This window comes from Salvelinus namaycush, unplaced genomic scaffold (genome assembly GCF_016432855.1).
Source record: "Salvelinus namaycush isolate Seneca unplaced genomic scaffold, SaNama_1.0 Scaffold865, whole genome shotgun sequence".
NCBI lineage: Eukaryota > Metazoa > Chordata > Actinopteri > Salmoniformes > Salmonidae > Salvelinus > Salvelinus namaycush.
The window spans coordinates 52,198-64,323 of NW_024061603.1; the positions used below are offsets into that span (position 1 = coordinate 52,198).

Here is a 12,126-nt window from a genome sequence, read left to right on the forward strand (position 1 = left end):
TGATGGTATAGAGTATTATGGAGTATTATGATGGTATAGAGTATTATGGAGTATTATGGTGTTATATAGTATTATAATGTTATAGAATATTATGATGGTATAGAGTATTATGGAGTATTATAATGTTATAGAGTATTATGATGTTATAGAGTATTATAGTACTAAACCCAGAATAGATATTGAAGTTATAACTCTGGTATGGTGACAACACTAGATGTACTGTATCATTTTTCATGACATATGTCTCTTTTAAAATGCCACAACAACATCAACAACAAACATTCTGCCAGCAGACAATCTGACGTGACATTGAACAGAGCTCAGTAGAATGTGATTCAGGGAAGGCAGGTGACTGAGATAAGCGAGCCCTGCGTGACAGTTTTAGACAGTGGAAAGTGTCTTGACATTCTGCTGCCGTAGAAACACGGTTCAGTGGTTCCACTGTCTATTCAGAGCATGTCAGTGACCTGAGGAGAGTCATGCTCTACGGAGTAGACCCTTCTGTCCTGCTGGATCCCTCTGTGTACTAAAGAGCTCCCTATTCCCTTCATAGCGCACTACTTTTGACCAGGTCACATAGGGTAGTGGACTATATAATTAGTGCACTGTAAAGATAATAGAGAGCCATTTGGGACATATAGACTCTTATGCCTGCAGACTCCTCCTACTCCTACTCCTCCTCTTCCTCCTCCTCCTCCTCCTTACCAGCCACCTCTGTTCTGCTATCTGCAGTGTTTCTTAATATTCTGCTCTCTGCAGTGTTTCTTAACATTCTCCTATCTGCAGTGTTTCTTAATATTCTGCTATCTGCAGTGTTTCTTAACATTCTGCTCTCTGCAGTGTTTCTTAACATTCTGCTCTCTGCAGTGTTTCTTAATATTCTGCTCTCTGCAGTGTTTCTTAACATTCTGCTCTCTGCAGTGTTTCTTAACATTCTGCTCTCTGCAGTGTTTCTTAATATTCTGCTCTCTGCAGTGTTTCTTAACATTCTGCTCTCTGCAGTGTTTCTTAACATTCTGCTCTCTGCAGTGTTTCTTAACATTCTGCTCTCTGCAGTGTTTCTTAACATTCTGCTCTCTGCAGTGTTTCTTAACATTCTGCTCTCTGCAGTGTTTCTTAACATTCTGCTCTCTGCAGTGTTTCTTAACATTCTGCTCTCTGCAGTGTTTCTTAACATTCTGCTCTCTGCAGTGTTTCTTAATATTCTGCTCTCTGCAGTGTTTCTTAACATTCTGCTCTCTGCAGTGTTTCTTAATATTCTGCTCTCTGCAGTGTTTCTTAACATTCTCCTATCTGCAGTGTTTCTTAATATTCTGCTATCTGCAGTGTTTCTTAACATTCTGCTCTCTGCAGTGTTTCTTAACATTCTGCTCTCTGCAGTGTTTCTTAATATTCTGCTCTCTGCAGTGTTTCTTAACATTCTGCTCTCTGCAGTGTTTCTTAACATTCTGCTCTCTGCAGTGTTTCTTAACATTCTGCTCTCTGCAGTGTTTCTTAACATTCTGCTCTCTGCAGTGTTTCTTAATATTCTGCTCTCTGCAGTGTTTCTTAACATTCTGCTCTCTGCAGTGTTTCTTAACATTCTGCTCTCTGCAGTGTTTCTTAACATTCTGCTCTCTGCAGTGTTTCTTAATATTCTGCTCTCTGCAGTGTTTCTTAACATTCTCCTATCTGCAGTGTTTCTTAATATTCTGCTATCTGCAGTGTTTCTTAACATTCTGCTCTCTGCAGTGTTTCTTAACATTCTGCTCTCTGCAGTGTTTCTTAATATTCTGCTCTCTGCAGTGTTTCTTAACATTCTGCTCTCTGCAGTGTTTCTTAACATTCTGCTCTCTGCAGTGTTTCTTAACATTCTGCTCTCTGCAGTGTTTCTTAACATTCTGCTCTCTGCAGTGTTTCTTAATATTCTGCTCTCTGCAGTGTTTCTTAATATTCTGCTCTCTGCAGTGTTTCTTAACATTCTGCTCTCTGCAGTGTTTCTTAATATTCTGCTATCTGCAGTGTTTCTTAATATTCTGCTCTCTGCAGTGTTTCTTAATATTCTGCTCTCTGCAGTGTTTCTTAATATTCTGCTCTCTGCAGTGTTTCTTAACATTCTGCTCTCTGCAGTGTTTCTTAACATTCTGCTCTCTGCAGTGTTTCTTAACATTCTGCTCTCTGCAGTGCTCTCTGCAGTGTTCTTAACATTCTGCTCTCTGCAGTGTTTCTTAACATTCTGCTCTCTGCAGTGTTTCTTAATATTCTGCTCTCTGCAGTGTTTCTTAACATTCTGCTCTCTGCAGTGTTTCTTAATATTCTGCTCTCTGCAGTGTTTCTTAACATTGTGCTCTCTGCAGTGTTTCTTAACATTCTCCTATCTGCAGTGTTTCTTAATATTCTGCTCTCTGCAGTGTTTCTTAACATTGTGCTCTCTGCAGTGTTTCTTAACATTCTGCTCTCTGCAGTGTTTCTTAATATTCTGCTCTCTGCAGTGTTCCTTCCTGACAGATTTTGACCCGTGTCAGACTTCTGTCTTCCCTGTGGTCTGAGGAGATTTAGGCTGTAGCAGCCAGCACAACACACACACACACACACACACACACACACACACACACACACACACACACACACACACACACACAAACAGTCAGCTGTTGGTTACCCACCAACTGGTCACTCCAACAGCACAGTTTGCCATAATAAAAATAAAAAAAGCACAGTTTGCAAGAGAACAATGAAATAGGAAGCGTTTATCTTTAAGGAAAGGTCTTCCAGCTCACACACAGCTGGCTGTAGCGCCTGCTGTCTGTATCATCAGTGTGCTAGATCCCCTTATTATCTCAGATCTGGAGCACGTCTGGCCGCCTGCTGGTTCTGTTTGACCAGATCCAACCCTGTCCTTGCCCGTCCTGGCATGGGCTCAGGCCTTGTCAAACTGTCAAATGGGCACCGAACGAACCTGTCTTGTCCCGTGTTAGAGCTCATCACAGTAGCTAGGCTTATCTTTACACCTATCTTTAAACCTGACACTAACCCTAACCTGACACTAACCTTAACCTGACATTACTCTAACCTGACATTAACCCTAACCTGACACTAACCTGACACTAACCCTAACCTGACACTAACCTTAACCTGACATTACTCTAACCTGACACTAACCCTAACCTGGCATGAACCTTAACCTGACATTACTCTAACCTGACATTAACCCTAACCTGACACTAACCCTAACCTGACACTAACCTTAACCTGACATTACTCTAACCTGACATTACTCTAACCTGACATTACCCTAACCTGACATTACCCTAACCTGACATTACCCTAACCTGACATTACCCTAACCTGACATTACTCTGACCTGACATTAACCTTAACCTGACATTACTCTAACCTGACATTAACCTTAACCTGACATTAACCTTAACCTGACATTACTCTAACCTGACATTAACCTTAACCTGACATTAACCCTAACCTGACATTACTCTAACCTGACATTACCCTAACCTGACATTACCCTAACCTGACATTACCCTAACCTGACATTACCCTAACCTGACATTACTCTAACCTGACATTACTCTAACCTGACATTACCCTAATCTGACATTACTCTAACCTGACATTACCCTAATCTGACATTACCCTAATCTGACATTACCCTAACCTGACATTAACCCTAACCTGACATTACTCTAACCTGACATTACCCTAATCTGACATTACTCTAACCTGACACTTACATCAGTATAATCTGAGTGGTTTTGTGTGCTGGACTATCCCTAACCTGCCCCCCCCCACCCGTCCCCCCACCCGTCCCTGTAGGTTTCTGTCCAACATGTCATTTGACGGTCTGAGTGGTTTCATCTCGTCCCAGGAGGAGACAGTGATCTCCTCAGAGAGCCATCACTTCATCTGGTCCCTGCAACACGACCCCATAGGGAACCCCATGTGGACCAGGCTGGGCCGATGGAAGCATGACAGGGTGCTCATGGACTACACTGCCTGGACCAACAAACAGGTGACCAACATGTCTGTGTCATCACAACGTTGTAGCCTGAGTACCAGTGTTTGTGCTATCATTCCACTTCTTGCAATGTCTTTACTTATGCCAAACATGTTGATACTGCTAATGCTACTACTATATTGTCTTCCTCCACCCCCCTCATTCTTTCTCTCTCTCACACCCTCCCTGTCTCCTTCCTTCCTTCTCTCTCTCTCACTCTCTCTCTCTCTCTCTCTCTCTCTCTCTCTCTCTCTCTCTCTCTCTCTCTCTCTCTCTCTCTCACACCCTCCCTGTCTCCTTCCTTCCTTTTCTCTCTCTCACACCCTCCCTGTCTCCTTCCTTCCTTTTCTCTCTCTCACACACCCTCTCTCTCTCTCGCCCTCTCTCTCTCTCTCTCTCTCTCCCCCTCCGTCTCTCTCCCCCTCCGTCTCTCTCCCCCTCCGTCTCTCTCTCTCTCTGTCTCTCTCTCTGTCTCTCTCTCTGTCTCTCTCTCTGTCTCTCTGTCTCGCTGTCTCCCTGTCTCCCTGTCTCTCTCCCTTATGGACTGTGCTGCCTGGTCTAACAATCAGATATCCCACCAGAGAGGGGACTGGCGGCACCCGTCGCGGCTTCACCTCCGGGTGGTGACGTTAGTGGAACACCCATTCGTCTTCACCCGGGAGGTGGATGAGGACGGTCTCTGTCCCGCTGGTCAGCTTTGCCTGAATCCCCTCACCAACAACACAGCCCTGCTCCAGTCCCTCTTCCTCCAGATGCGGGGGCCTAACGACAGCATTCCCATGGAGTATAAGAAGTGTTGCTATGGCTACTGCGTCGATCTACTGGAGAAACTAGCGGAGGACATGGGGTTCGACTTCGACCTGTATATTGTAGGCGACGGCAAGTACGGTGGGTTTAAGAACGGACGCTGGACAGGGCTGGTGGGGGATCTTCTCAGTGGAGCGGCCCACCTGGCGGTCACATCCTTCAGTATAAACTCGGCCCGGAGCAGGGTTATAGACTTCACCTCCCCGTTCTTCTCCACCTCTCTGGGCATCTTGGTACGGACCCGGGACACGGCCGCGCCCATCGGAGCCTTCATGTGGCCCCTGCACTGGTCCATGTGGCTGGGGATATTCGTCTCGCTTCATGTTACTGCCGTATTCCTGACCATCTACGAGTGGAACAGCCCGTTTGGGATGACGCCGCGAGGCAGGAACAGAGATAAGGTGTTCTCCTTCTCCTCGGCTCTGAACGTCTGCTATGCCATCCTGTTTGGCCGTACAGCTGCCATTAAACCTCCTAAGTGCTGGACGGGGCGGTTCCTCATGAATCTCTGGGCTATCTTCTGCCTATTCTGTCTGTCCACCTACACAGCCAATCTGGCCGCCGTCATGGTGGGGGAGAAAACCTTCGAGCAACTCTCAGGAATACACGATCCTAAGGTAAGGACTACTCAGCTGTATTAACACCTATCAAATATGGGATAAAAATGAATGGTATGTAGATGAGTACTACTTGTAATACATGCATAAATAGTTCCTCATTTGTGATTTGGTGACTGATTGGTGAGTATGGAAAGATGCGTTCATAGGGTCTTGTGGAGCTGAGGGGAGACCAGTACAGCTAATACAGGACTGAGGGGAGACTAGTACAGCTAATACAGGACTAGTACAGCTAATACAGGGCTGAGGGGAGACTAGTACAGCTAATACAGGACTGAGGGGAGACCAGTACAGCTAATACAGGGCTGAGGGGAGACCAGTACAGCTAATACAGGACTGAGGGGAGACCAGTACAGCTAATACAGGACTGAGGGGAGACTAGTACAGCTAATACAGGACTAGTACAGCTAATACAGGACTGAGGGGAGACTAGTACAGCTAATACAGGACTGAGGGGAGACTAGTACAGCTAATACAGGACTGAGGGGAGACCAGTACAGCTAATACAGGGCTGAGGGGAGACCAGTACAGCTAATACAGGACTGAGGGGAGACTAGTACAGCTAATACAGGACTGAGGGGAGACTAGTACAGCTAATACAGGGCTGAGGGGAGACTAGTACAGCTAATACAGGGCTGAGGGGAGACTAGTACAGCTAATACAGGGCTGAGGGGAGACTAGTACAGCTAATACAGGACTGAGGGGAGACTAGTACAGCTAATACAGGACTGAGGGGAGACTAGTACAGCTAATACAGGGCTGAGGGGAGACTAGTACAGCTAATACAGGGCTGAGGGGAGACTAGTACAGCTAATACAGGACTGAGGGGAGACTAGTACAGCTAATACAGGACTAGTACAGCTAATACAGGACTGAGGGGAGACCAGTACAGCTAATACAGGGCTGAGGGGAGACCAGTACAGCTAATACAGGGCTGAGGGGAGACCAGTACAGCTAATACAGGACTGAGGGGAGACTAGCGGGGCTGAGGGGAGACTAGTACAGCTAATACAGGGCTGAGGGGAGACTAGTACAGCTAATACAGGACTAGTACAGCTAATACAGGACTGAGGGGAGACCAGTACAGCTAATACAGGGCTGAGGGGAGACCAGTACAGCTAATACAGGCTGAGGGGAGACCAGTACAGCTAATACAGGACTGAGGGAGACTAGTACAGCTAATACAGGCTGAGGGGAGACGTACAGCTAATACAGGGCTGTGGGGAGACTAGTACAGCTAATACAGGGCTGAGGGGAGACTAGTACAGCTAATACAGGGCTGAGGGGAGACCAGTACAGCTAATACAGGACTGAGGGGAGACCAGTACAGCTAATACAGGGCTGAGGGGAGACTAGTACAGCTAATACAGGACTAGTACAGCTAATACAGGGCTGAGGGGAGACCAGTACAGCTAATACAGGACTGAGGGGAGACCAGTACAGCTAATACAGGGCTGAGGGGAGACTAGTACAGCTAATACAGGACTAGTAAAGGCCCAGTGCACTACTTTAGTGAAAAAATAAAATTTTCAACAACAACAATAAATAATTGTATTAATATATTTGAGAGGTGCTGCAGCTCTCTCAGCACCCGTTCTTCCCAAGGCTATGGTAGCATGTATCAGTGTGAAAGTGGGTTTGAGTCCGACCTCCTGCTATTCTAGCACACCCCCTCCTCTGATATGTCCCGTCAGTCTTTCACCGTCCTGTCAAAACAATATGAAAGCAGTGGGACAACCCAACACCCTTCTTAAAAAATAAAAATATATAATCATAGTTTAGTTTGAAGTGCACTAGTACAGTGAAGCCTTTTTCTAGCTTTTTCCCAACAACACAGTAATCAATATCAGTAGTAATATAAAACAAAAAGTTCAGATAGAATAACACCACTCATAAGAAATAAAAAGAACACCAGACAGTAAGTTTAGATTTAGGTTTGGGAGAGCTCTGTAACCGTTCCAGGAGGTAGGAGAGCTCTGTAACCGTTCCAGGAGGTAGGAGAGCTCTGTAACCGTTCCAGGAGGTAGGAGAGCTCTGTAACCGTTCCAGGAGGTAGAGGCTCTGTAACCGTTCCAGGAGGTAGGAGAGCTCTGTAACCGTTCCAGGAGGTAGGAGAGCTCTGTAACCGTTCCAGGAGGTAGGAGAGCTCTGTAACCGTACCAGGAGGTAGGAAGAGCTCTGTAACCGTTCCAGGAGGTAGAGAGCTCTGTACCCGTATCCAGGAGGTAGGAGATCTCTGTAACCGTTCCAGGAGGTAGGAGAGCTCTGTAACATTCCAGGGGTAGGAGAGCTCTGTAACCGTTTCCAGGAGGTAGGAGAGCTCTGTAACCATTCCAGGAGGTAGGAGAGCTCTGTAACCGTTCCAGGAGGTAGGAGAGCTCTGTAACCGTTCCAGGAGGTAGGAGAGCTCTGTAACCATTCCAGGAGGTAGGAGAGCTCTGTAACCGTTCCAGGAGGTAGGAGAGCTCTGTAACCATTCCAGGAGGTAGGAGAGCTCTGTAACCGTTCCAGGAGGTAGGAGAGCTCTGTAACCGTTCCAGGAGGTAGGAGAGCTCTGTAACCGTACCAGGAGGCAGGAGAGCTCTGTAACCGTTCCAAGAGGTAGGAGAGCTCTGTAACCGTTCCAGGAGGTAGGAGAGCTCTGTAACCGTTCCAGGAGGTAGGAGAGCTCTGTAACCGTTCCAGGAGGTAGGAGAGCTCTGTAACCGTTCCAGGAGGTAGGAGAGCTCTGTAACTGTTCCAGGGGGTAGCAGAGCTTCGTAACCGTTCCAGGAGGTAGGAGAGCTCTGTAACTGTTCCAGGAGGTAGCAGAGCTCTGTAACCGTTCCAGGAGGTAGGAGAGCTCTGTAACCGTTCCAGGAGGTAGCAGAGCTCTGTAACCGTTCCAGGAGGTAGGAGAGCTCTGTAACCGTTCCAGGAGGTAGGAGAGCTCTGTAACTGTCCCAGGAGGTAGGAGAGCTCTGTAACCGTTCCAGGAGGTAGGAGAGCTCTGTAACCGTTCCAGGAGGTAGCAGAGCTCTGTAACCGTTCCAGGAGGTAGCAGAGCTCTGTAACCGTTCCAGGAGGTAGGAGAGCTCTGTAACCGTTCCAGGAGGTCGGAGAGCTCTGTAACCGTACCAGGAGGTAGGAGAGCTCTGTAACCGTTCCAGGAGTTAGGAGAGCTCTGTAACCGTTCCAGGAGGTAGGAGAGCTCTGTAACCGTTCCAGGAGTTAGGAGAGCTCTGTAACAGTTCCAGGAAGTAATATACCACACTAACAGTTCCAGGAGATAATAGACCACAGTAACAGTTCCAGGAGATAATAGACCACAGTAACAGTTACAAGAGGTAAGAGACCACAGTAACAGTTCCAGGAGGTTAGAGACCACAGTAACAGCTACCATAGGTAAGAGACCACAGTAACAGTTACAAGAGGTCAGAGACCACAGTAACAGTTACAAGAGGTCAGAGACCACAGTGACAGTTACAGGATGTACTAGACCACAGTAACAGTTACAGGAGGTTAGAGACCACAGTAACAGTTCCAGGGGGTTAGAGACCACAGTAACGGTTCCAGGGGGTAAGAGACCACAGTAACAGTTACAGGAGGTAAGAGACCACAGTAACAGTTACAGGAGGTATTAGACCACAGTAACAGTTCCAGGGGGTTAGAGACCACAGTAACAGTTCCAGGAGGTATTAGACCACAGTAACAGTTCCAGGAGGTATTAGACCACAGTAACAGTTCCAGGGGGTTAGAGACCACAGTAACAGTTACAGGAGGTAAGAGACCACAGTAACAGTTCCAGGGGGTTAGAGACCACAGTAACAGTTCCAGGGGGTTAGAGACCACAGTAACAGTTACAGGAGGTTAGAGACCACAGTAACAGTTCCAGGAGGTATGAGACCACAGTAACAGTTCCAGGAGGTATTAGACCACAGTAACGGTTCCAGGAGGTTAGAGACCACAGTAACAGTTCCAGGGGGTTAGAGACCACAGTAACAGTTACAGGAGGTAAGAGACCACAGTAACAGTTACAGGAGGTAAGAGACCACAGTAACAGTTACAGGAGGTATTAGACCACAGTAACAGTTCCAGGGGGTTAGAGACCACAGTAACAGTTCCAGGGGGTTAGAGACCACAGTAACAGTTCCAGGGGGTTAGAGACCACAGTAACAGTTACAGGAGGTAAGAGACCACAGTAACAGTTACAGGAGGTTAGAGACCACAGTAACAGTTCCAGGAGGTATTAGACCACAGTAACAGTTCCAGGAGGTTAGAGACCACAGTAACAGTTCCAGGAGGTATTAGACCACAGTAACAGTTCCAGGAGGTTAGAGACCACAGTAACAGTTCCAGGAGGTTAGAGACCACAGTAACAGTTCCAGGAGGTATTAGACCACAGTAACGGTTCCAGGAGGTACTAGACCACAGTAACGGTTCCAGGGGGTTAGAGACCACAGTAACAGTTCCAGGAGGTTAGAGACCACAGTAACGGTTCCAGGAGGTACTAGACCACAGTAACAGTTCCAGGAGGTATGAGACCACAGTAACAGTTCCAGGAGGTTAGAGACCACAGTAACAGTTCCAGGAGGTATTAGACCACAGTAACAGTTCCAGGAGGTACTAGACCACAGTAACGGTTCCAGGAGGTACTAGACCACAGTAACGGTTCCAGGAGGTACTAGACCACAATAACAGTTCCTGGAGGTATGAGACCACAGTAACAGTTCCAGGAGGTTAGAGACCACAGTAACAGTTCCAGGAGGTATTAGACCACAGTAACAGTTCCAGGAGGTATGAGACCACAGTAACAGTTCCAGGAGGTATGAGACCACAGTAACAGTTCCAGGAGGTATGAGACCACAGTAACAGTTCCAGGAGGTATGAGACCACAGTAACAGTTCCAGGAGGTATTAGACCACAGTAACAGTTCCAGGAGGTATTAGACCACAGTAACAGTTCCAGGAGGTATTAGACCACAGTAACAGTTCCAGGAGGTACTAGACCACAGTAACAGTTCCAGGAGGTATTAGACCACAGTAACAGTTCCAGGAGGTATTAGACCACAGTAACAGTTCCAGGAGGTTAGAGACCACAGTAACAGTTCCAGGAGGTATTAGACCACAGTAACAGTTCCAGGAAGTATGAGACCACAGTAACAGTTCCAGGAGGTATGAGACCACAGTAACAGTTCCAGGAGGTATTAGACCACAGTAACAGTTCCAGGAGGTTAGAGACCACAATAACAGTTCCAGGAGGTTAGAGACCACAGTAACAGTTACAGGAGGTAAAAGACCACAGTAACAGTTACAGGAGGTATTAGACCACAGTAACAGTTACAGGAGGTAAGAGACCACAGTAACAGTTCCAGGAGGTATTAGACCACAGTAACAGTTCCAGGAGGCATTAGACCACAGTAACAGTTCCAGGGGGTTAGAGACCACAGTAACAGTTCCAGTTGGTTAGAGACCACAGTAACAGTTCCAGGGGGTTAGAGACCACAGTAACAGTTACAGGAGGTAAGAGACCACAGTAACAGTTACAGGAGGTATTAGACCACAGTAACAGTTCCAGGGGGTTAGAGACCACAGTAACAGTTCCAGGGGGTTAGAGACCACAGTAACAGTTCCAGGGGGTTAGAGACCACAGTAACAGTTACAGGAGGTAAGAGACCACAGTAACAGTTACAGGAGGTTAGAGACCACAGTAACAGTTCCAGGAGGTATGAGACCACAGTAACAGTTCCAGGAGGTATGAGACCACAGTAACAGTTCCAGGAGGTATTAGACCACAGTAACAGTTCCAGGAGGTTAGAGACCACAGTAACAGTTCCAGGAGGTTAGAGACCACAGTAACAGTTCCAGGAGGTAAGAGACCACAGTAACAGTTCCAGGAGGTATGAGACCACAGTAACAGTTCCAGGAGGTATTAGACCACAGTAACAGTTCCAGGAGGTATTAGACCACAGTAACAGTTCCAGGAGGTTAGAGACCACAGTAACAGTTCCAGGAGGTATTAGACCACAGTAACAGTTCCAGGAGGTTAGAGACCACAGTAACAGTTCCAGGAGGTTAGAGACCACAGTAACAGTTCCAGGAGGTATTAGACCACAGTAACGGTTCCAGGAGGTACTAGACCACAGTAACGGTTCCAGGAGGTTAGAGACCACAGTAACGGTTCCAGGAGGTACTAGACCACAGTAACAGTTCCAGGAGGTATGAGACCACAGTAACAGTTCCAGGAGGTTAGAGACCACAGTAACAGTTCCAGGAGGTATTAGACCACAGTAACAGTTCCAGGAGGTATGAGACCACAGTAACAGTTCCAGGAGGTATTAGACCACAGTAACAGTTCCAGGAGGTTAGAGACCACAGTAACAGTTCCAGGAGGTATTAGACCACAGTAACGGTTCCAGGAGGTACTAGACCACAGTAACGGTTCCAGGAGGTACTAGACCACAGTAACGGTTCCAGGAGGTAGTATAGACCACAATAACAGTTCCTGGAGGTATGAGACCACAGTAACAGTTCCAGGAGGTTAGAGACCACAGTAACAGTTCCAGGAGGTGTTAGACCACAGTAACAGTTCCAGGAGGTATGAGACCACAGTAATAGTTCCAGGAGGTATTAGACCACAGTAACAGTTCCAGGAGGTTAGAGACCACAGTAACAGTTCCAGGAGGTATTAGACCACAGTAACGGTTCCAGGAGGTACTAGACCACAGTAACG

The 12,126-nt window shown here is 47.0% G+C and overlaps 1 protein-coding gene across 1 annotated transcript in view; it reads left to right on the forward strand.

Moving 5' to 3' along the window:
• The window catches only part of grin3a (glutamate receptor, ionotropic, N-methyl-D-aspartate 3A), a gene marked incomplete at its 3' end in the record, with an annotated part of 71,134 nt that overhangs the window by 28,976 nt on the left and 30,032 nt on the right, over positions 1-12,126 (forward strand). The window contains exons 3-4 of the mRNA XM_038987819.1: positions 3,811-4,006; positions 4,561-5,415. Of these exons, the coding sequence (XP_038843747.1) occupies positions 3,811-4,006; positions 4,561-5,415 (1,051 nt within the window). The remainder of the gene's footprint in view (positions 1-3,810; positions 4,007-4,560; positions 5,416-12,126) is intronic.